This window comes from Heptranchias perlo, unplaced genomic scaffold, assembly GCF_035084215.1.
Source record: "Heptranchias perlo isolate sHepPer1 unplaced genomic scaffold, sHepPer1.hap1 HAP1_SCAFFOLD_178, whole genome shotgun sequence".
NCBI classification, from domain to species: Eukaryota; Metazoa; Chordata; class Chondrichthyes; order Hexanchiformes; family Hexanchidae; genus Heptranchias; species Heptranchias perlo.
Window position 1 is genome coordinate 317,961 of NW_027139055.1, and position 20,328 is coordinate 338,288.

The 20,328-nt window shown below is 53.4% G+C and overlaps 1 protein-coding gene across 2 annotated transcripts; it reads right to left on the reverse strand.

Moving 5' to 3' along the window:
• Positions 1–112: 112 nt before the first annotated feature.
• On the reverse strand, positions 113–19,624 carry ndnl2 (necdin-like 2). 2 transcript variants are annotated; one of them, XM_067977794.1, is made up of 11 exons: positions 19,506–19,624; positions 13,906–13,981; positions 12,272–12,379; positions 11,329–11,392; positions 9,866–9,945; positions 7,531–7,625; positions 5,875–5,954; positions 3,581–3,623; positions 3,138–3,200; positions 1,954–2,068; positions 113–968 (listed from the first exon to the last, which is right to left on the reverse strand). In XM_067977794.1, the coding sequence occupies exons 2-11, from the start codon at positions 13,972–13,974 to the stop codon at positions 885–887; spliced, it is 801 nt and encodes a 266-aa protein (XP_067833895.1). In that variant the 5' UTR covers positions 13,975–13,981; positions 19,506–19,624; the 3' UTR covers positions 113–884. The 2 variants fall into 2 exon arrangements, with proteins under 2 accessions (XP_067833895.1, XP_067833896.1); XM_067977795.1 differs by lacking the exon at positions 12,272–12,379.
• Positions 19,625–20,328: the final 704 nt, after the last annotated feature.

A 20,328-nucleotide genomic window follows, 5' to 3' on the forward strand; every position in this document is an offset into this window, starting at 1 on the left:
GGGCGAGATACGGAAGGGCTGCACCTGCTCTTATAGTGTGAGGAAAAATGGACGGGGGGGTGGGAGGGGGGTGAACAGCAGCGTAAGTAATCTCACAGAACTGCACATTGGGTGAAATTCACAACAAAAAATATCAATTTAATCGCACACACGAGAACTGATACCGTGACGAAGTACAAAACAACTTGCCAAAATCCAAACAGTGAGGCAACATCTTCAATCTATAAAAAGTCATGGCATTGCTCTTGTATTGCAGCCTTGCGACGCTTCCCTCGTAACGCAATTGCAGGCAAAAAACGGAAAGGGTCCGTCAGTATCGGAGAGAAAGACGGGTTGGCGTTTTGAAGGAGGCGGTGGGGGGGGGGACTCTGGGTGGGAGAGTTCGGGTAGCTGAAATGTCAATCTGTCGCCTTGTCCTTCAGATATGACAGGACCCACCCTCGTGCTCCCAGACTTTTTTTATTGGCAGATTCTCACCACACTCTTAAGTAAAAAGCGGCAAGTTAACTCATGGCTGATGCCATTCGGCAACTCCCCCCCGCGCATCGGGACTCCCGCGGTGGGGGGGGGGTGGCGCGTGTGTTAAAATTGCGTGAGTTACGCGCCCACCCGTCGCTAAGCGGCTAATGCTTGTCGAATGGCCAGGAGGAGGAGGAGGAGGAGCTGACTGGCCTTGAATCTCCCAATGACAGCACTCACGTCATGGAGTCCACACACAAGGCATGTATTTACAAGAGGTGTACGTTACAGGTCCACTGTTGTACACATAGCGCTCACCGACTAGTACGTTCACTTTCTCAAGATTTGGACAATGGACCGTGAACGGAAACTTAAAGCAACACAAGAGTCCAACCCCTGACCCCGATGGCGATCGCCTTGTCTGTTTAATGCTTTGAAGGTCCTGCTGCCTCTTGCTGCGCTTCTTTGTACTGCGTAGCCCACGTTTTCGGATCCTGGTTGTCGTGCATCTGATAACAAAACAAAATTAACGCGAGATAGAATCGTACAGCACGGGTGGAGGCCGTTCGGCCCATTGTGCCCGTGCCGGCTCTTTGAAAGAGCTATCCAATTAGTCTCGCTCCCTCGCTCTTTCCCCATAGCCCGGTAAATTGTCCTTTTCATGTATTTCTCCAATTCCCTTTTGAAAGTTACTACTGAATCTGCTTCCTCCACCCATTCAGGCAGTGAATTCCAGATCATAACAACTCGCTGTGTAAAAACTTTCTCTTCATCTTCCCCTAGGTTCTTTTATCAATTAAATGTGTCCTCTGGTCACCGACCCTCCTCCTAGTGGAAACAGTTTCTCCTTATTTACTCGATCAAAACCCTTCCTGATTTTGAACATCTCTATTAAATCTCCCCTTAACCTTCTCTGCTCTGAGGAGAACAACCCCAGCTTCTCCAGTCTCTCCAGATAACTGAAGTCCCTAATCCCTGGAACCATTCTAGTAAATCTCCTCTGCACCCTCTCTAAGGCCTTCACATCCTTCCTAAAGTCTGGTGTCCAGAATTGAACACAATACTCCAGCTGAGGCCTAACCAGTGTTTTATATAGGTTTAAATTTAAATTTAAATTCCATTAAATCACCCCTTAACCTTCTCTGCTCTGAGGAGAACAACCCCCAGTTCCTCCAGTCTCTCCACATAACTTAAGTCCCTCATCCCTGACACCGTTCTAGTAAATCTCCTCTGCACCCTCTCCAAAGCCTTGACAGATGGCAAATAGGGGGACAGGCATTTTTCCTGTGGAGCTCAGACTTTATATTAGGTGGGCCTCAGGATGTGGAATCTCATTGGTTCCTGAATTTACCATCTAGTTTTCATTTTCTAACAGTATTAGTTCTGGCCTGGTCACAGCTGGATGTAATTTAACCACAGGTCTGCTGATCATATTTCTCACCCCCCGCCCCCCACTACTCTTCTGATACCCCTGACCACCGAGTTTGTTTTTACCTTCGCAACAAACTCCAGGACTTTCATCTTGGAGGTTTCTTTAAAAGCTCTGGGTCCCCAGCGAAACTCGTACTCCACGGGGTCTGTGTGAGCAACTCGAGAATACTCCAGGTATCTAAAGGGGGAGGGAAAGAGAGGCAGACGCCAGTAAAACCTCCGTCAGTTGACTGGGCACTGTAGCAGACTCCTCGGCAAGTAGAATCCAAAGATCTTCCTGACGTTTTAAAATCATCTTTTCCCAACTATTTATCAAGGTAAAGAAGCACTCAGAATAAAACAGGAGTGCTTTCTTGCATCCTGCACACTTCCACTCATGATTTATAGCACTCCACAGATCTTGAACTGGTTTTGATGAAAGACACGTTCCCATCGGATCGACTGACATTTTCCCACAGTATCAGGTTTATACTTTCCTATAGGATATGACTGGGCAAAACTCACTGACTCTGACCTGATGTCTTCAGTAACAGTCACTCCCATAAAGTATAAGAGGGATGCCTCAATCTATTGGTCTGCATGGGTGGCTTAGGTGTAGGACATGGTTTATATCTGTGTTCCCAGGCAGGTACAGCACGGGTTAGATACAGAGTAAAGCTCCCTCCACACTGTCCCATCAAACACTCCCAGGGCAGGTACAGGGTTAGATACAGAGTAAAGCTCCCTCTACACTGTCCCATCAAACACTCCCAGGGCAGGTTCAGGGTTAGATACAGAGTAAAGCTCCCTCTACACTGTCCCATCAAACACTCCCAGGGCAGGTACAGGGTTAGATACAGAGTAAAGCTCCCTCTACACTGTCCCATCAAACACTCCCAGGGCAGGTACAGGGTTAGATACAGAGTAAAGCTCCCTCTACACTGTCCCATCAAACACTCCCAGGGCAGGTACAGGGTTAGATACAGAGTAAAGCTCCCTCTACACTGTCCCATCAAACACTCCCAGGGCAGGTACAGGGTTAGATACAGAGTAAAGCTCCCTCTACACTGTCCCCATCAAACACTCCCAGGGCAGGTACAGGGTTAGATACAGAGTAAAGCTCCCTCTACACTGTCCCATCAAACACTCCCAGGGCAGGTACAGGGTTAGATACAGAGTAAAGCTCCACCTACACCACACAGTATGCTAACCCTACACTCCGCCAAGTGAGGTTGTTATTGTATAGCCAGCAGATCTGCAGTACTCACTTCTGTTTGACAAATTCCTCGGTGATGAGTTTCTTCACATCCCCAAAATCATCATGTCTCTCACTAAAGGCAAGGAAGAAAACACACAAAACAGTGAAACACAAACACCAGATTTGAATGCCTTGATTTTCAGAAGCAGAGGGTCAGTTCTGACCAGTATTGCTTCTTTTAAAATTGGCCAGAACGTTCGGTACGGAAGAAAATAATGGAGAAGACGAGATTCATTGGTGATGAAGCGCTTTGGGATGTTTTGAGGTTGTGAAAGGCGCTTTGTAAATGCAAATTCCTCGTGCAGTCGGCTCCAGCAGGAAGAGGGGGTGAACAGGCCACAGGTCAGCTGTAGGGGGGAGCAGACAACCAGCAACCCCCCAAATTTAAATCCCGGGCCCTATAACAAATGGCCGCAGTAAACGTCAAGTACAATAACGTTAGGTGCACATTACCTAGGATCGATCCGAAGCTTTCTCAGAGTGTGCCATAGGAGAGCTGGAGACAGAGAGAGAGAGAGAGAAAGAGAGAATTTTAAACACTGCTTCACTTTGAAAAATACCCAATCCTTCAGGAGGCCCAGTGTGTTGATGCACTGACACAATGTGACACCAAGTAAAAGAACTCGCATTTCTACAGCGTTTTTCACCACCTCAGGACGTCCCAAAGCGCTTCACAGCCAACAAAGTACTCTTTGAAGTGTGATCGCTGTTGTAATGTAGGAAACGCGGCAGCCAATTTGCGTACAGCAAGATCCCACAAACAGCAATGTGATGATGACCAGATAATCTGTTTTAATGATGTTGGTTGAGGGATAAATATTGACCCCAGGAGTCGAGAACTCCCCTCCCCTCCCCTCCCCCCTGCTCTTCTTCCAATAACGGCCGTGGGATCTTTTACGTCCCACCTGAGAGGGCAGACGGGGCTTCGGCTTAACGTCTCATCCGAAAGACGGCCCCTCTGACAGTGCAGCGCTCCCTCAGTACTGGCACCGGGGGGAGTGTCGGAGCCTAGATTATGGGGCTCGAGTCTCTGGAGCGGGGGCTTGAACCCACAACCTTCTGACTCAGAGGCAAGAGTGAGACCCACTGAGCCAGGGCTGACACCCAAGTGCAATGACTAGTAACTCCTGGATGAAAGCACATGGGCATTACACAGCAGCCCTCCACAGGAAGCCTGCCAGAGACTGCTCATCTAGGGAACAACGCATTGCACAGCAGGAGCCTTAGCGTCAACAGCACATTTTCTTCTTAATAAATCTTTATTAATCTTCACCTGCCTACGAAACGGTCATCAGACTTCAATAGTAATTCATTGTGTGAGGTACCGCTTGTCAAAGTGATAAGGACCAATATAAAGTGGTTAATTGGCAAAATACAGTGCAAATCAGAGCAGGGGGAGTTCTCCCTGATGTCTTGGCCAATATTTATCCCTCAACCAACATCACTAAAACAGACGATCTGGTCATTTTTGCTGATTGTGGGATCTTGCTGTGCGCAAATTGGCTGCTGCGTTTCCTACATTACAAGTGACCACATTTCAAAAGTATTTCATTGGCTGCAAAGCGCTTTGGGACGTCCTGAGGTCGTGAAAGGCGCTGCAGAAATGCGAGTTCGTTCTTCCTTTCGCTTCCTAAAAGGTCTAAGCGTTAACTTAAATTGCTGGCCTCTCACCAGGAAGAGGGGGAAAAGCGCAGATCTGTACCGAGCAGGTATCTATAGCGAGCAACCTCATAACACACCAGTCTGCCAAACGGGGCCTCGGGTATAACCGAACGTCTTTGCCTTGTTTGGGACGAGTGACACAGACAGGGTCCTGAACTCATTCCACTCATGAAGCTCCTCGGTGGGAGAGTGCCGGATTATGGCCCCGGTCCCCACAAGGGCTAAAGAAACAGATTCTAATCTGTACCAGCACCGGTGTCAACATTTTTTCGGTGACGCTCCTGCGAAGCGCCTTGGGTCGTTTTACTACGTTAAAGGCGCTGTATAAAGGCTTTTTGGACCCTAAGGTAATCAAGGAATATGGGGATAGGGCAATCTGTTCCGCATGTTAGCACTCCGGCACCAAGAATGAAAATTACTCCCCTCTCTGCTGCCACCCCCCCCCAACCAAGTGTCTCAAGGATTCTGTCTCCTCCACTGGTGCTCCATATCTGTTCACTCGCTAACACACTGTTGTGGTAAACAGCTGAATCTTTCAATAACAACTTGCATTTATCCACCGCCTTTAACGTAGTAAAACGTCCCAAGGCGCTTCACAGAGCGTTAATCAGACAACAACTGAAACCAAGCCACATAAGGAGATATTAGGACAGGTGACCAAAAGCTTGGTCAAAGAGGGAGGTTTTAAGGAGCATCTTAAAGGAGAGAGAGAGAGGGGCGGAGAGGTTTAGGGAGGGAATTCCAGAGCTTACGGCCTAGATGGGTGAAGGCACGGCCGCCAATGGTGGGGCGATGAAAACTGGGGATGCGCAAGAGGCCAGAATTGGAGGAGCAAGGAGGTCTCGGAGGGTTGTAGGGCTGGAAAAGGTTACAGAGGTAGGGAGGGGCGAGGCCGTGGAGCACCACCTGGGTAGCTGGCACAGTCATTGGGAGTTTGGCGTTCCCGGGGATTGAGTCGGCATGTTCCAAGAGTGGCGTGGGGGTTTGAAAGCTACCGGCTTATGCACGGCTTCTGAAAATGTCTCAAGCTTGTCCTAACAGCAGGCTACAGAGTCCAAACGCAACCAACTTAGAAAGGTCCTTACAGTCTTTCACCACGTTGCCCTTCATGAAGATAATGGAGAGAATGACCATCAGGAGTCCCATTTTGGGCGTAGCATCTCCCCTGCAAAAGAAGAAGTCGTCTGATTTTTGTGATTTAAGCGGTCGGGTTACGTACTGATTGACGCTCCCAACTCCACTGTGCCTTGCAGCAAGGAGGAGGATATGCCAAATACAAATGCAATTTGGGGATGGAGGATGGTACAGCACAGAAGGAGGCCATTCGGCCCATCGTGCCTGTGCCGGCTCTTTGAAAGAGCTATCCAATTAGTCCCACTCCCCACCTGCTCTTTCCCCGTAGCCCTGCAAATTTTTCCTTTTCAAGTATTTATCCAATTGCCTTTTGAAAGTTATTATTGAATCTGCTTCCACCGCCCTTTCAGGCAGTGAATTCCAGATCAGAACAACTCGCTGAGCAAAACAAATTTCTCATCTCCCCTCTGGTTCTTTTGCCGATTATCTTAAATCCGTGTCCTCTGGTTACCGACCCTCCCGCCACTGGAAACAGTTTCTCCTTATTTACTCTTTCAAAAAACCTGTATAATTTTGAACACCTCGATCAAATCTCCCCTTAACTTCTCTGCTTTAAGGAGAACAACCCCAGCTTCTCCAGTCTCGCCACATAACTGGAGTCCCTCATCCCTGGTACCATTCTGGTCAATCTCCCCTTATCTTTCTGTGTCTAAGGAGATGTTGGGCATGGGCTGCTATTTGCTGCAGGAAGGAGAGGAGGGGAAAGAAAAAAAACAACACAGGTCTCGAGGACTTGCAGGGATCTCGACAGAAAATCACTTGTCCTCAGCTGGGAATTGCGTGTGGCACTGGAAGGCAAGAACACAGAACAGAAAAACACATTTGAGAGCCACAAAATCTACTCCACCCGAGCACAGACCCCCCCCTCCCCCACTTTGAGCCCACTGTTTCATTAGAAGATCCCCCTCAACCTTTATACTTCCTACAGAACCATTTATATGGACCAGCCATAGAGATTGCTGCTGAGGATGAGAGGCTTTAGCTGTGAGGGGAGACTCGAGAAACTGGGGCTCTTTTTCATTAGAACAGAGAGGGTTAAGAGGAGATTTGATAGAGGGGTTTCGATAAAGTAAATCGGGGAAACTACTTGCACTGGTCGGTGAGTTGGTAACCAGAGGGCGTCAATTTAAGATCATCACCAAAGAATGAATGGAGAGTGTAGGCGAATTTTTTTTATTGCATGGAGTGTTGATAGGAGATGGAATATCCGACCAGTGGGGGAAGCAGAATCCAGAACAGGTTTTAAAAGGGAAGGGGAGAAATGTGGAAAAGAAAGAAAAGTAAGAAGGTATGTGGAGCAGGACTAAAGGGAGATGGAACAGGGGCGATGGGCCGAATGGGGAAAGGGCAGGGAATCAGACTAAGGGGAGAGCTCTATCAGAGAGAGGGAACAGGGGCGATGGGCCGAATGGGGAAAGGGCGGGGAATCAGACTAAGGGGAGAGCTCTATCAGAGAGGGGGCACAGGGGAGATGGGCCGAATGGGGAAAGGGTAAGGGAATCAGACTAAGGGGAGAGCTCTATCGTTGGCAGCCAGTTAGAGAGTATATCAGCCAGAGAAAAACATTCAATCAAACACTGCAGGGGCCCTGTGGGAGCTCATCTTACCAATTCATGTCATCCCCCTCCACTCGGTCCAGCTTGTTAATGAGGATGTAGGCGTGAGTTTTAGTGTCAATTTCCACCAAGTCCAGTCCAAATACCTGGAGACAGAGAGAAAAAAGAGAGAGAGAGACAGAGAGAGAGAGAGACAGAGAGAGAGAGAGACAGAGAGAGAGAGAGACAGAGAGAGAGAGACAGAGAGAGAGAGACAGAGAGAGAGAGACAGAGAGAGACACAGAGAGAGAGACAGAGAGAGAGAGAGAGAGACAGAGAGAGAGACACACAGAGACAAAGAGAGAGAGACAGCGAGACGGACAGACAGCGAGACGGACAGACAGACAGCGAGAAAGAGAGACAGAGAGAGGGAGATAGAGAGAGAGAAAGAGAAAGAGAGAGACAGAGAGATTGAGATTCAAATCATTGTAAGAGAAAGCACAAGAAGCAAAACAGTCAAAATTGCCCTGAATTAGGCAATAAGAATGATCATTAATGCAGTTATCAATCTGACTTCTCACGGAATAAAATGGACAGAATCGCAGAATGCGATCCCTCGAACTCTGCAAAATCCTGCAATCCTGTGTTAACAGAAAGGCAAGTTGATTTACTCAGTCACCAATAAGCAAGAGGCCCCAAAAAGGAGTGGACGGAGGGCCACCCCCCAAAACACTGGTTAACGGTCCCAGGAGTCCCATGTAATATAAACTTGGATTTGAATAGGTAACAACAAACCAGTGACCCTGATTATCAGTGACAGGGAGTGAGGGGAGGGAGGGGTACAATATCACACGCAGAGAGAGGACTCACACTCCGAAAGGGATCTGGCAAGCAGGCACAATTCCCGACAAACAAAAATTTGTTTTGAACAAGATAAGAAACCATAAGCAACTCTCACGCACGCATTCCTTCAAAGGAAAGTAGGAATTGCTCGTCGAAAAAAGACCGAGGTCAATACAGTTCTCCTTCTACTATCCTGGTAGTCCCACGATACGACGATAATGGGATTGTTGACTAATTGTAGCAATCAATCTCCATCGATTAGTCTCTGACAGACCCTGATATGATGGGAGTGAAACCCCAGGGTGGAGAGCTTTGGGAACCATAGGTCCAAAGACACCCGAGCCTCCTACGCTTACCACATGTCACGTCTCGAATTACTCATGTGACCCAAAATGTTATTCAACGAATCACTGAACAGCACTAATGCGAGTTAGTCCCCCCGCCCATTCGCATGGGCTGCGGAATGACTGAATGCAGCTTCCTGGGTATCGATTCAAAAGGCGGTCGACCGCATGGCTCCCGGTAGCCTGGTGGAACCCAGGATTAGCGAGGTGTGCTGGCAGCTCTTCAGCCAGCTTCCCTGGCTGGGGCAGGTGGACGAGAGAGCGAGACTCCTTAAAAAGGAAAGCAGAGGGGATCACCCCCTCACGCTCTCCCCCACCTTTATGAAATGCACAACTGGAGTTCCCGGTCCGGAAACGCCTCGATTTTAAAACTCTCATCCTTGTTTTCAAATCCTTCCTTGGTCCTTGCCCTTCCTCACTATCGTTGTAACCTCCTCCAGCCCCTACAGCCCTCCGAGATCTTTGCGCTCCTCCAATTCTGGCCTCTTGTCCATCCCCCGATTTCCATCGTCCCACCATTGGCGGCCGGGCCTTCAGCCGTCTCGGCCCTAAGCTCTGGAATTCCCTCCCTAAACCTCTCCGCCTCTCTCTCCTTCAAGATGCTCCTTAAAACCTAACTCTTTGGCCAAGCTTTTGGTCACCTGTCCTAATATCTCCGTACCAATTTTTGTCTGATTTACACTCCTGTGAATCACTGTGGGGCGTTTCACCACCTTTACATAAATGAGTTGGTTACGTATGAGGAGAGATTGGGTCGACTCGGCCTGTATTTACTCGAGTTTAGAAGAATGAGAGGGGATCTCATTGCAACATATAAAATTCTGACAGGGCTAGACAGACTGGATGCAGGGAGGATGTTTCCGCTGGCTGGGGAGTCCAGAACCAGGGGTCACAGTCTCAGGATACGGGGTAGGACATTTAGGACTGAGATGAGGAGAAATTTCTTCACTCAGAGAGTGGTGAACCTGTGGAATTCTCTACCACAGAAGGCAGTGGGAGGCCGAGACACTGAATATATTTAAGGAGGAGCTGGATAGATTTCTAGACACAAAAGGCCATCAAGGGGTATGGGGAGAGAGCGGGAATATGGTATTGAGATAGAGGATCAGCCATGATCATATTGAATGGCGGAGCAGGCTCGAAGGGCCGAATGGCCTACTCCTGCTCCTATTTTCTATGTTTCTATGTTACCGGGGGTGGCAGTCATTGTGGACACTAACCTGCTGGAAGGTTTTGACTGTCCGTTTTATGATCTCTGAGTACAATGATTTGTAGTCCTTCAATACGTTCTTGATTATATCTATAGAAGGAAACAATATTGAACTCACAGCAATTGAAACATTTCACCCCAACACAAAGCAAAATGATCTCGGCCAGTAATACTTTATTTGTGTTTTAAAAAAAATTTCACAAGGTAGAGATGCGGTCGGCCATTCAGACCTGAGCTCATCCATCCAGAAACAACCTACAGCGCCTATCACTAGACCCAACTGCCTTGGCTCATGCTCGCCTCTGAGTCAGGAGGTCGTGGGTTCAAGCTCCATTCCAGAGACTTTCAACTTGCCCTGGGAGTGTTTGATGGGACAGTGTAGAGGGAGCTTTACTCTGTATCTAACCCTGTACCTGCCCTGGGAGTGTTTGATGGGACAGTGTAGAGGGAGCTTTACTCTGTATCTAACCCTGTCCCTGCCCTGGGAGTGTTTGATGGGACAGTGTAGAGGGAGCTTTACTCTGTATCTAACCCTGTACCTGCCCTGGGAGTGTTTGATGGGACAGTGTAGAGGGAGCTTTACTCTGTATCTAACCCTGTACCTGCCCTGGAAGTGTTTGATGGGGACAGTGTGGAGGGAGCTTTACTCTGTATCTAACCCTGTACCTGCCCTGGGAGTGTTTGATGGGAACAGTGTAGAGGGAGCTTTACTCTGTATCTAACCCTGTACCTGCCCTGGGAGTGTTTGATGGGACAGTGTAGAGGGAGCTTTACTCTGTATCTAACCCTGTCCCTGCCCTGGGAGTGTTTGATGGGACAGTGTAGAGGGAGCTTTACTCTGTATCTAACCCTGTACCTGCCCTAGAAGTGTTTGATGGGGACAGTGTGGAGGGAGCTTTACTCTGTATCTAACCCTGTACCTGCCTTGGGAGTGTTTGACGGGACAGTGTAGAGGGAGCTTTACTCTGTATCTAACCCTGTACCTGCCCCTGGGAGTGTTTGACGGGACAGTGTAGAGGGAGCTTTACTCTGTATCTAACCCTGTACCTGCCTTGGGAGTGTTTGACGGGACAGTGTAGAGGGAGCTTTACTCTGTATCTAACCCTGTACCTGCCTTGGGAGTGTTTGACGGGACAGTGTAGAGGGAGCTTTACTCTGTATCTAACCCTGTACCTGCCTTGGGAGTGTTTGACGGGACAGTGTAGAGGGAGCTTTACTCTTTACCTGATTTGCTCTCTATGGTACAGGAATGCTTGGTGCCGACAATGGATGCAGAAAATAAGCATATTCCATTCCCTAATACTGACATACAAAGACCTGGGGCTCTGCCACTTCTAGATTGCATGTAAGTACAGGAGGGAGGAGGGGTGTAGAAGAGTTGGAGCTGAAGCAAAACAGGTCAATTTTCTGCAGGTTAAACTTGTTGCACTTTACGACTTTTTGCAATAGGTCACACTCATCTCATTCACCCACCTTTGCGTTTTACTGGGACCTTCTTCTGCTCCATGATCAGGATATATTGAACCACCTCACTCACCTGTCAAACATTAAACAGAAGACCATTAGCGCCCTTAATACTGCGGGGGGGGGGGGGGGGGGCGGGGAGGAGATTACAGAACCCCACTTGGAGCACTGCATTCAGTTCTGGGCACCACACCTCAGGAAGGAGATATTGTCCTTGGAGGGGGGGCAGCACAGATTCACCAGAACGATACCAGGGCTAAAAGGGTTAAATTACGAGGATAGGTAACACAGACTGGGCTTGTGTTCCCTCGAGTGTAGAAGATTAAGGGGTGATCTAATCGAGGGGTTTAAGATGATTAAAGGATTTGATGGGGTAGGTAGAGAGAAACTATTTCCTCTGGTGGGGGGAGTCCAGGACAGGGGGCAGAACCTTAAAATTAGAGCCAGGCCGTTCAGGGGTGATGTCAGGAAGCACTTCCTCACACAAAGGGGAGGGGGAAATCTGGAACTCTCTCCCCCAAAAAGGCTGTGGATGCTGGGGGTCAGTTGGAGTTTCAAGGCTGAGATAGATAGATTTTTGTTAGGTAAGTGTGTCAAGGGATATGGAGTAAAGGCAGGTCAGATGGAATTAAGATCCAGATCAGCCACGATCTAACAGAATGGCGGAGCAGGCCCAAGGGCCTGAATGGCCTCCTCCTGTTCCTCTGTTCTTATTAAAATATGATGTGATGGGAATTGGATATATACTTGAAAAGGAAATAATTTGCAGGGCTGTGGGGAAAGAAAGAGCAGGAGAGTCGGACCGGGACTAACTGGATAGCTTTCGAAGAGCCCGCACAAGCACGAAGGGCCGAACGGCCTCCTTCTGTGCTGTCCGATTCTACGACGACGTGTTACCGTGGGCAGCCAAGTTACGGCAAGTGGGGGGAAAGGGGGAGAAATGGTTCTGTACCTTCCTGTCAACAACGGCTGGGGTCAGGTTATCCAGGCTGCGTCGGACCTGCGAGGCCGTGGGAGTCTGAGAGGGACCCACATCGTCCAAATCAGTGTCTTCATCCTTCTAAAGGCAAGAATGGCAAACATCGTTTGGTTCAAGATTTGTTGACAGGGAGGGTAATATATTTGCTGAACAAACTACGGCTCAAGTCTCAGGAGGGCGACCAGTGGAGGGTATGCAAGGAAATTGACAGTCAATCTCGAAAGGCCCTTCAGCAAACCCGCTGCGTGGTTGGATCCCCTTTGCCCGACATAGTTGGGAGTTCCTGCCCGCTTTGCCTCATGCCATGCTGCCTTAACCCAGAGGGCCACCCCGTCTAAACGGCAGTAGGAATTGCTAAATGAGAAAAGACCGAGGTCCATCTAGTTCTCCTCCGACCGTCCTGGTAGTCGCACAATACGACGATAATGGAGTTGTTAACTAATTGCAGCAATCAATCTCCATCGAATAGTCTCCAACAGACCCAGACATGAGGGGAGGGAAAACCCCCAGTGGTGGAGAGCTCTGGGAACCATAGGTCCAAAGTCACCTGTTCCTCCCGAGCCTCCTACACTCACCACAAGTCACGTCTCGAATGACTCGGGTACTGTATCCCCCAAAATGGTATTTTCTGAAGGAAATCGATCGAATTTGCACTTGGATCAATCAACACTAACTGCTTCCACCGTCTCCCTTGGGAGCCTGTTCTAAAGATTGACCACTCACTCACTGAGAGATTGTTTCTGTGGATGAGTTTTAAATTTGCCCCCCCTTCAAGCGCAGGCCGTGTCCTCTGGTTCGACTGTTCTGGACAAGGTGAAAACAGCTCTACATTATCTAGTCCCTCAGTACCGTACTGACTCAGAGGCGAGAGTGCTACCAGACTGACACCTATCTGTCACTCTGGGAGTGATTGGCTGATGGTGCCAATCGGCAGCCCGTTTCACCCTCCTCCTGATTTTCTGCTCCACCGAAGTCAATCGAGCGGGGTGTGGAAGGGGGCTGCTGATTCACTATCACCGTTTTGCGATACCAAGGCCAATCCCCCCACCCTCTATCTCCTGATCGGCGCCAAAGCTAACTCACATCGACCAGGCAACAACCTGCATTTACCCAGCGCCTTTAAAGTAATACAAACGTCCCCAAGGCGCTTCACAGGAGCGTAAATCAGACAAGATTTCACACTGAGTCACGTAAGGAGATATTAGGACCGGTGACCAAAAGCTTGGTCAAAGAGGTAGGTTTTAAGGAGCGTCGTAAAGGAGGAGAGAGAGGCGGAGAGGTTTAGGGAGGGAATTCCAGAGCTCAGGGCCGAGGCGGCTGAAGGCACGGCCGCCAATGGTGGAGCGATGGGAATCGGGGGGATGGACAAGAGGCCAGAATTGGAGGAGTGCAGAAATCAGGGAGGGTCGTAGGAGGTTCCAGAGATAGGGAGGGGGGGGCGAGGGCCATGGAGGGATCGGACCATATTTTAAAATGGAGGTGTTGCCGGACCGGGAGCCAGTGTAGGTCAGCGAGCACAGGGGGGTGATGGGTGAACGGGACACGGTGCGAGTTAAGGATACGGGTAACAGCACGTCCTTACGACAGGGATACCAAACACCACTTACCTGAAACTTGTCAGCCTGCGAACTCTGGCTCCCGCTCGAGCGCGCCCCGGACTGTCTTCTCCGCGGCATCGGAAGACTGGGAGCAAAAAGAAACCCGAGAGTGGGGGGAAAACGCACAGGTTAATTATTCTCCCTCTCACAAACTGATCCAATTCACATTGTTATTCTCTCCCTCTGACCCAGTTTGGGTATTTATCCTCGTGCTCACCTGACCAGGGCACTGATTTCGCCTCACAGAACAAGTCTGACTGTTTATATCCTTTCGGGCCCAATTGGGGATGTTTATTCTGTCTCTCTGACCTGGTCAGGATTATTTTTACCCTTTCCCTCACCCAGTCTGGCGATTTCCCATCCCGCTCGCCCGCTCCGGGTCTTTATTCCCTCCTGCTCGCCCTGTCTGGGTGTTTATTCCCACACACTCACTCACTCCGGGTGTTTATCCCCTCACGCTCCCTCCCTCCGGGTGTTTATCCCCTCACGCTCCGTCCCCCTGGGTGTTTATTCCCTCACGCTCCCTCCCTCCCTCCGGGTGTTTATCCCCTCACGCTCCCTCCCCCGGGTGTTTATCCACTCATGCTCCCTCCCTCCGGGTGTTTATTCCCTCACGATCCCTCCCTCCGGGCGTTTATCCCCTCACGCTCCCTCCCTCTGGGCGTTTATCCACTCACGCTCCCTCCCTCCGGGTGTTTATCCCCTCACGCTCCCTCCCTCCGGGCGTTTATCCCCTCACGCTCCCTCCCTCCGGGCGTTTATCCCCTCACGCTCCCTCCCTCCGGGCGTTTATCCCCTCACGCTCCCTCCCTCCGGGCGCTGATTCCCTCACGCTCCCTCCCTCCGGGCGTTTATTCCCTCACGCTTCCTCCCTCCGGGCGCTGATTCCCTCATGCTCCCTCCCTCCGGGCGTTTATCCCCTCACGCTCCCTCCCTCCGGGCGTTTATCCACTCACGCTCCCTCCCTCCGGGTGTTTATCTCCTCACGCTCCCTCCCTCCGGGCGTTTATCCCCTCACGCTCCCTCCCTCCGGGCGTTTATCCCCTCACGCTCCCTCCCTCCGGGCGTTTAGCCCCTCACGCTCCCTCCCTCCGGGCGTTTATCCCCTCACGCTCCGTCCCTCCGGGCGCTGATTCCCTCACGCTCCCTCCCTCCGGGCGTTTATTCCCTCACGCTCCCTCCCCCCGGGCGTTTATCCCCTCACGCTCCCTCCCTCCGGGCGTTTATCCCCTCACGCTCCCTCCCTCCGGGCATTTATCCCCTCACGCTCCCTCCCTCCGGGCGTTTATCCCCTCCCTCCGGGTGTTTATCCCCTCACGCTCCCTCCCTCCGGGTGTTTATCCCCTCACGCTCCCTCCCTCCCTCCGGGTGTTTATCCCCTCACGCTCCCTCCGGGCGTTTATCCCCTCATGCTCCCTCCCTCCGGGCGTTTATCCCCTCACGCTCCCTCCCTCCGGGCGTTTATCCCCTCACGCTCCCTCCCTCCGGGCGCTTATCCCCTCACGCTCCCTCCCTCTGGGCGTTTATCCCCGCATGCTCCCTCCCTCTGGGCGTTTATCCCCTCCCTCCGGGTGTTTATCCCCTCACGCTCCCTCCATCCCTCCGGGTGTTTATCCCCTCACGCTCCCTCCGGGCGTTTATCCCCTCACGCTCCCTCCCTCCGGGCGTTTATCCCCTCACGCTCCCTCCCTCCGGGCGTTTATCCCCTCACGCTCCCTCCCTCCGGGTGTTTATCCCCTCACGCTCCCTCCCTCCCTCCGGGTGTTTATCCCCTCACGCTCCCTCCGGGCGTTTATCCCCTCACGCTCCCTCCCTCCGGGCGTTTATCCCCTCACGCTCCCTCCCTCCGGGCGTTTATCCCCTCACGCTCCCTCCCTCCGGGCGTTTATCCCCTCACGCTCCCTCCCTCCGGGCGTTTATCCACTCACGCTCCCTCCCTCTGGGCGTTTAACCTCTCACGCTCACTCCCTCCGGGTGTTTATTCCCTCACGCTCCCTCCCTCCGGGCGTTTACTCCCTCACGCTCCCTCCCTCCGGGTGTTTATTCCCTCAACCTCCCTCCCTCTGGGTGGTCATCCCCTCACGCTCCCTCCCTCCGGGCGTTTATCCCCTCACGCTCACTCCCTCCGGGCGTTGATCCCCTCACGCTCCCTCCCTCCGGGCGTTTATCCCCTCATGCTCACTCCCTCCGGGCGTTTATCCCATCACGCTCCCTCCCCCTGGGCGTTTATCCCCTCACGTCCCTCCCTCCGGGCGTTTATTCCCTCACGCTCCCACCCTCCCTCTGGGTGTTTATCCCCTCACGCTCCCTCCCTCCGGGCGTTTATCCCCTCACGCTCACTCCCTCCGGGCGTTTAATCCCTCACGCTCCCTCCCTCCAGGCGTTTATCCCCTCACGCTCCCTCCCTCCGGGCGTTTATCCGCTCACGCTCCCTCCCTCCGGGCGTTTATCCCCTCACGCTCCCTCCCTCCGGGCGTTTATCCCCTCACGCTCCCTCCCTCCGGGCGTTTATCCCCTCACGCTCCCTCCCTCCGGGCGTTTATCCCCTCACGCTCCCTCCCTCCGGGTGTTTATCACCTCACGCTCACTCCCTCCGGGTGTTTATTCCCTCACCCTCCCTCCGGGCGTTTATTCCCTCACCCTCCCGCCTCCGGGCGTTTATCCCCTCACGCTCCCTCCCTCCGGATGTTTATTCCCTCACGCTCACTCCCTCCGGGTGTTTATTCCCTCACGCTCCCTTCCTCCGGGTGTTTACTCCCTCACACTCCCTCCCTCCGGACGTTTATTCCCTCACGCTCACTCCCTCCGGGCGTTTACTCCCTCACGCTCCCTCCCTCCGGGCGTTTATTCCCTCACCCTCCCTCCGGGTGTTTATCCCCTCACGCTCACTCCCTCCGGGTGTTTATCCCCTCACGCTCCCTCCCTCCGGGCGTTTATTCCCTCACGCTCCCACCCTCCCTCTGGGTGTTTATCCCCTCACGCTCCCTCCCTCCGGGCGTTTATCCCCTCACGCTCACTCCCTCCGGGCGTTTAATCCCTCACGCTCCCTCCCTCCGGGTGTTTATTCCCTCACGCTCCCTTCCTCCGGGTGTTTACACCCTCACACTCCCTCCCTCCGGACGTTTATTCCCTCACGCTCACTCCCTCCGGGCGTTTACTCCCTCACGCTCCCTCCCTCCGGGCGTTTATTCCCTCACCCTCCCTCCGGGTGTTTATCCCCTCACGCTCACTCCCCCTGGGCGTTTATCCCCTCACGTCCCTCCCTCCGGGCGTTTATTCCCTCACGCTCCCACCCTCCCTCTGGGTGTTTATCCCCTCACGCTCCCTCCCTCCGGGCGTTTATCCCCTCACGCTCACTCCCTCCGGGCGTTTAATCCCTCACGCTCCCTCCCTCCGGGCGTTTATCCCCTCACGCTCCCTCCCTCCGGGCGTTTATCCGCTCACGCTCCCTCCCTCCGGGCGTTTATCCCCTCACGCTCCCTCCCTCCGGGCGTTTATCCCCTCACGCTCCCTCCCTCCGGGCGTTTATCCCCTCACGCTCCCTCCCTCCGGGCGTTTATCCCCTCACGCTCCCTCCCTCCGGGCGTTTATCCCCTCACGCTCCCTCCCTCCGGGTGTTTATCACCTCACGCTCACTCCCTCCGGGTGTTTATTCCCTCACCCTCCCTCTGGGCGTTTATTCCCTCACGCTCCCGCCTCCGGGCGTTTATCCCCTCACGCTCCCTCCCTCCGGATGTTTATTCCCTCACGCTCACTCCCTCCGTGTGTTTATTCCCTCACGCTCCCTTCCTCCGGGTGTTTACTCCCTCACACTCCCTCCCTCCGGACGTTTATTCCCTCACGCTCACTCCCTCCGGGCGTTTACTCCCTCACGCTCCCTCCCTCCGGGCGTTTATTCCCTCACCCTCCCTCCAGGTGTTTATCCCCTCACGCTCACTCCCTCCGGGTGTTTATCCCCTCACGCTCACTCCCTCCGGGTGTTTATTCCCTCACGCTCACTCCCTCTGGGCGTTTATCCCCTCACGCTCCCTCCCTCTGGGCGTTTATCCCCTCACGCTCCCTCCCTCCGGGCGTTTATCCCCTAATGCTCACTCCCTCCGGGCGTTTATTCCCTCACGCTCCCTCCCTCCGGGTGTTTATTCCCTCACCCTCCCTCCCTCCGGGTGTTTATCCCCTCACGCTCCCTCCCTCCGGGCGTTTATTCCCTCACACTCCCTCCCTCCGGGTGTTTATCCCCTCACGCTCACTCCCTCCGGGTGTTTACTCCCTCACACTCCCTCCCGCCGGGTGTTTATTCCCTCACACTCCCTCCCTCCGGGTGTTTACTCCCTCAGACTCCCTCCCTCCGGGTGTTTACTCACTCACTCTCCCTCCCTCCGGGTGTTGACTCACTCACTCTCCCTACCTCCGGGTGTTTAATCCCTTACCCTCCCTCCCTCCGGGTGTTTACTCCCTCACGCTCCCTCCCTCCGGGTGTTTATCCCCTCACACTCCCTCCCTCCGGGTGTTTACTCCCTCACACTCCCTCCCTCCGGGTGTTTACTCCCTCACACTCACTCCCTCCGGGTGTTTATCCCCTCACCCTCCCTCCCTCCGGGTGTTTATTCCCTCACCCTCCCTCCCTCCGGGTGTTTACTCCTTCACACTCCCTCCCTCCGGGTGTTTACTCCCTCACACTCACTCCCTCCGGGTGTTTACTCCCTCACACTCCCTCCCTCCGGGTGTTTACTCCATCACACTCCCTCCCTCCGGGTGTTTATTCCCTCACGCTCCATCCCTCCGGGTGTTTACTCCCTCACACTCCCTCCCTCCGGGTGTTTACTCCATCACACTCACTCCCTCCGGGTGTTTATTCCCTCACGCTCCATCCCTCCGGGTGTTTACTCCCTCACCCTCCCTCCCTCCGGGTGTTTACTCCCTCACACTCCCTCCCTCCGGGTGTTTACTCCCTCACCCTCCCTCCCTCCGGGTGTTTACTCCCTCACACTCCCTCCCTCCCTCCGGGTGTTAACTCCCTCACACTCCCTCCCTCCCTCCGGGTGTTAACTCCCTCACACTCCCTCCCTCCGGGTGTTTACTCCCTCACCCTCCCTCCCTCCGGGTGTTTACTCCCTCACACTCCCTCCCTCCCTCCGGGTGTTTACTCCCTCACACTCCCTCCCTCCGGGTGTTTACTCCCTCACGCTCCCTCCCTCCGGGTGTTTACTCCCTCACGCTCCCTCCCTCCGGGTGTTTACTCCCTCACGCTCCCTCCCTCCGGGTGTTTACTCCCTCACGCTCCCTCCCTCCGGGTGTTTACTCCCTCACGCTCCCTCCCTCCGGGTGTTTACTCCCTCACGCTCCCTCCCTCCGGGTGTTTACTCCCTCACCCTCCCTCCCTCCGGGTGTTTACTCCCTCACACTCACTCCCTCCGGGTGTTTACTCCCTCACCCTCCCTCCCTCCGGGTGTTTACTCCCTCACCCTCCCTCCCTCCGGGTGTTTACTCCCTCACCCTCCCTCCCTCCGGGTGTTTACTCCCTCACACTCACTCCCTCCGGGTGTTTACTCCCTCACCCTCCCTCCCTCCGGGTGTTTACTCCATCACACTCCCTCCCTCACTCCACTCACCCGCTCCGGGCGGTTTGAATCTCGAACCTTCTCCTCTCGCCGCTCGAGCCTCTTCTTTCCGGATTGGCGCCCGACGACGTCACGCGCTGCTCCCGTGACGCTGCCACGCGCTCCGACCGGCCGCCGTGATTCGTCCGCACGGTGCCGCCGCCATCTTGGTGCAGGAGGAGCCTGCGGCAACCGCCGTCTGAGCAGCAGGAGGTGAGGCAAGCCCCGCCGCCATCTTAGTGCAGGAGGAGCCGGTCGCGACCGCCGCCTGAGCAGCGGGAGGTGAGGCCGGGTCCGCCGCCACCTTCATGCAGGAGCAGGGGCCGGGTCCGCCACCACCTTGGTGCAGGAGAAGCCTGTTGCAACCGTCGTCTCAGTAAAAGGAGAAGAAGGAGGCCCGCCGCCATCTTGGTGCAGGAAGAGCCTGTGAGAACCGCCGTCTCAGCTGCAGCAGGAGAGGCAAGGCCAGCCGCCATCTTGGTGCAGGAGTAGGGCCAGGGCCCGCCGCCATCTTGGTGCAGGAGAAGCCAGTTGCAAGTTTGTTGCAGGAGGAGAAGCAGGTCCAGGGAACATGGCTCACACTGTCACTCAGTAACCCCTCTCCCCCAGCGCCCTGTGTTACTGACTGTATCTCTACTGATGTTAATCCCTCTCCCTCACACTGTCACTCAGTAACCCCTCTCCCCCAGCGCCCTGTGTTACTGACTGTATCTCTACTGATGTTAATCCCTCTCCCTCACACTGTCACTCAGTAACCCCTCTCCCCCCAGCGCCCTGTGTTACTGACTGTATCTCCACTGATGTTAATCCCTCTCCCTCACACTGTCACTCAGTA

What these genes read in the sequence shown, in the direction of transcription:
- ndnl2 (XM_067977794.1), bottom strand. Translation starts at nt 13,974, where the DNA reads ATGCCGCGGAGAAGACAGTCCGGGGCGCGCTCGAGCGGGAGCCAGAGT. An exon ending in GGGCAACGTGGTGAAAGACT is followed by an intron (nt 3,624 to 5,874) that starts GTAAGGACCTTT and finishes CTCTGTCTCCAG; the next exon opens with CTCTCCTATGGCACACTCTG. An exon ending in AAGCTTCGGATCGATCCTAG is followed by an intron (nt 3,201 to 3,580) that starts GTAATGTGCACC and finishes CCTTGCCTTTAG; the next exon opens with TGAGAGACATGATGATTTTG.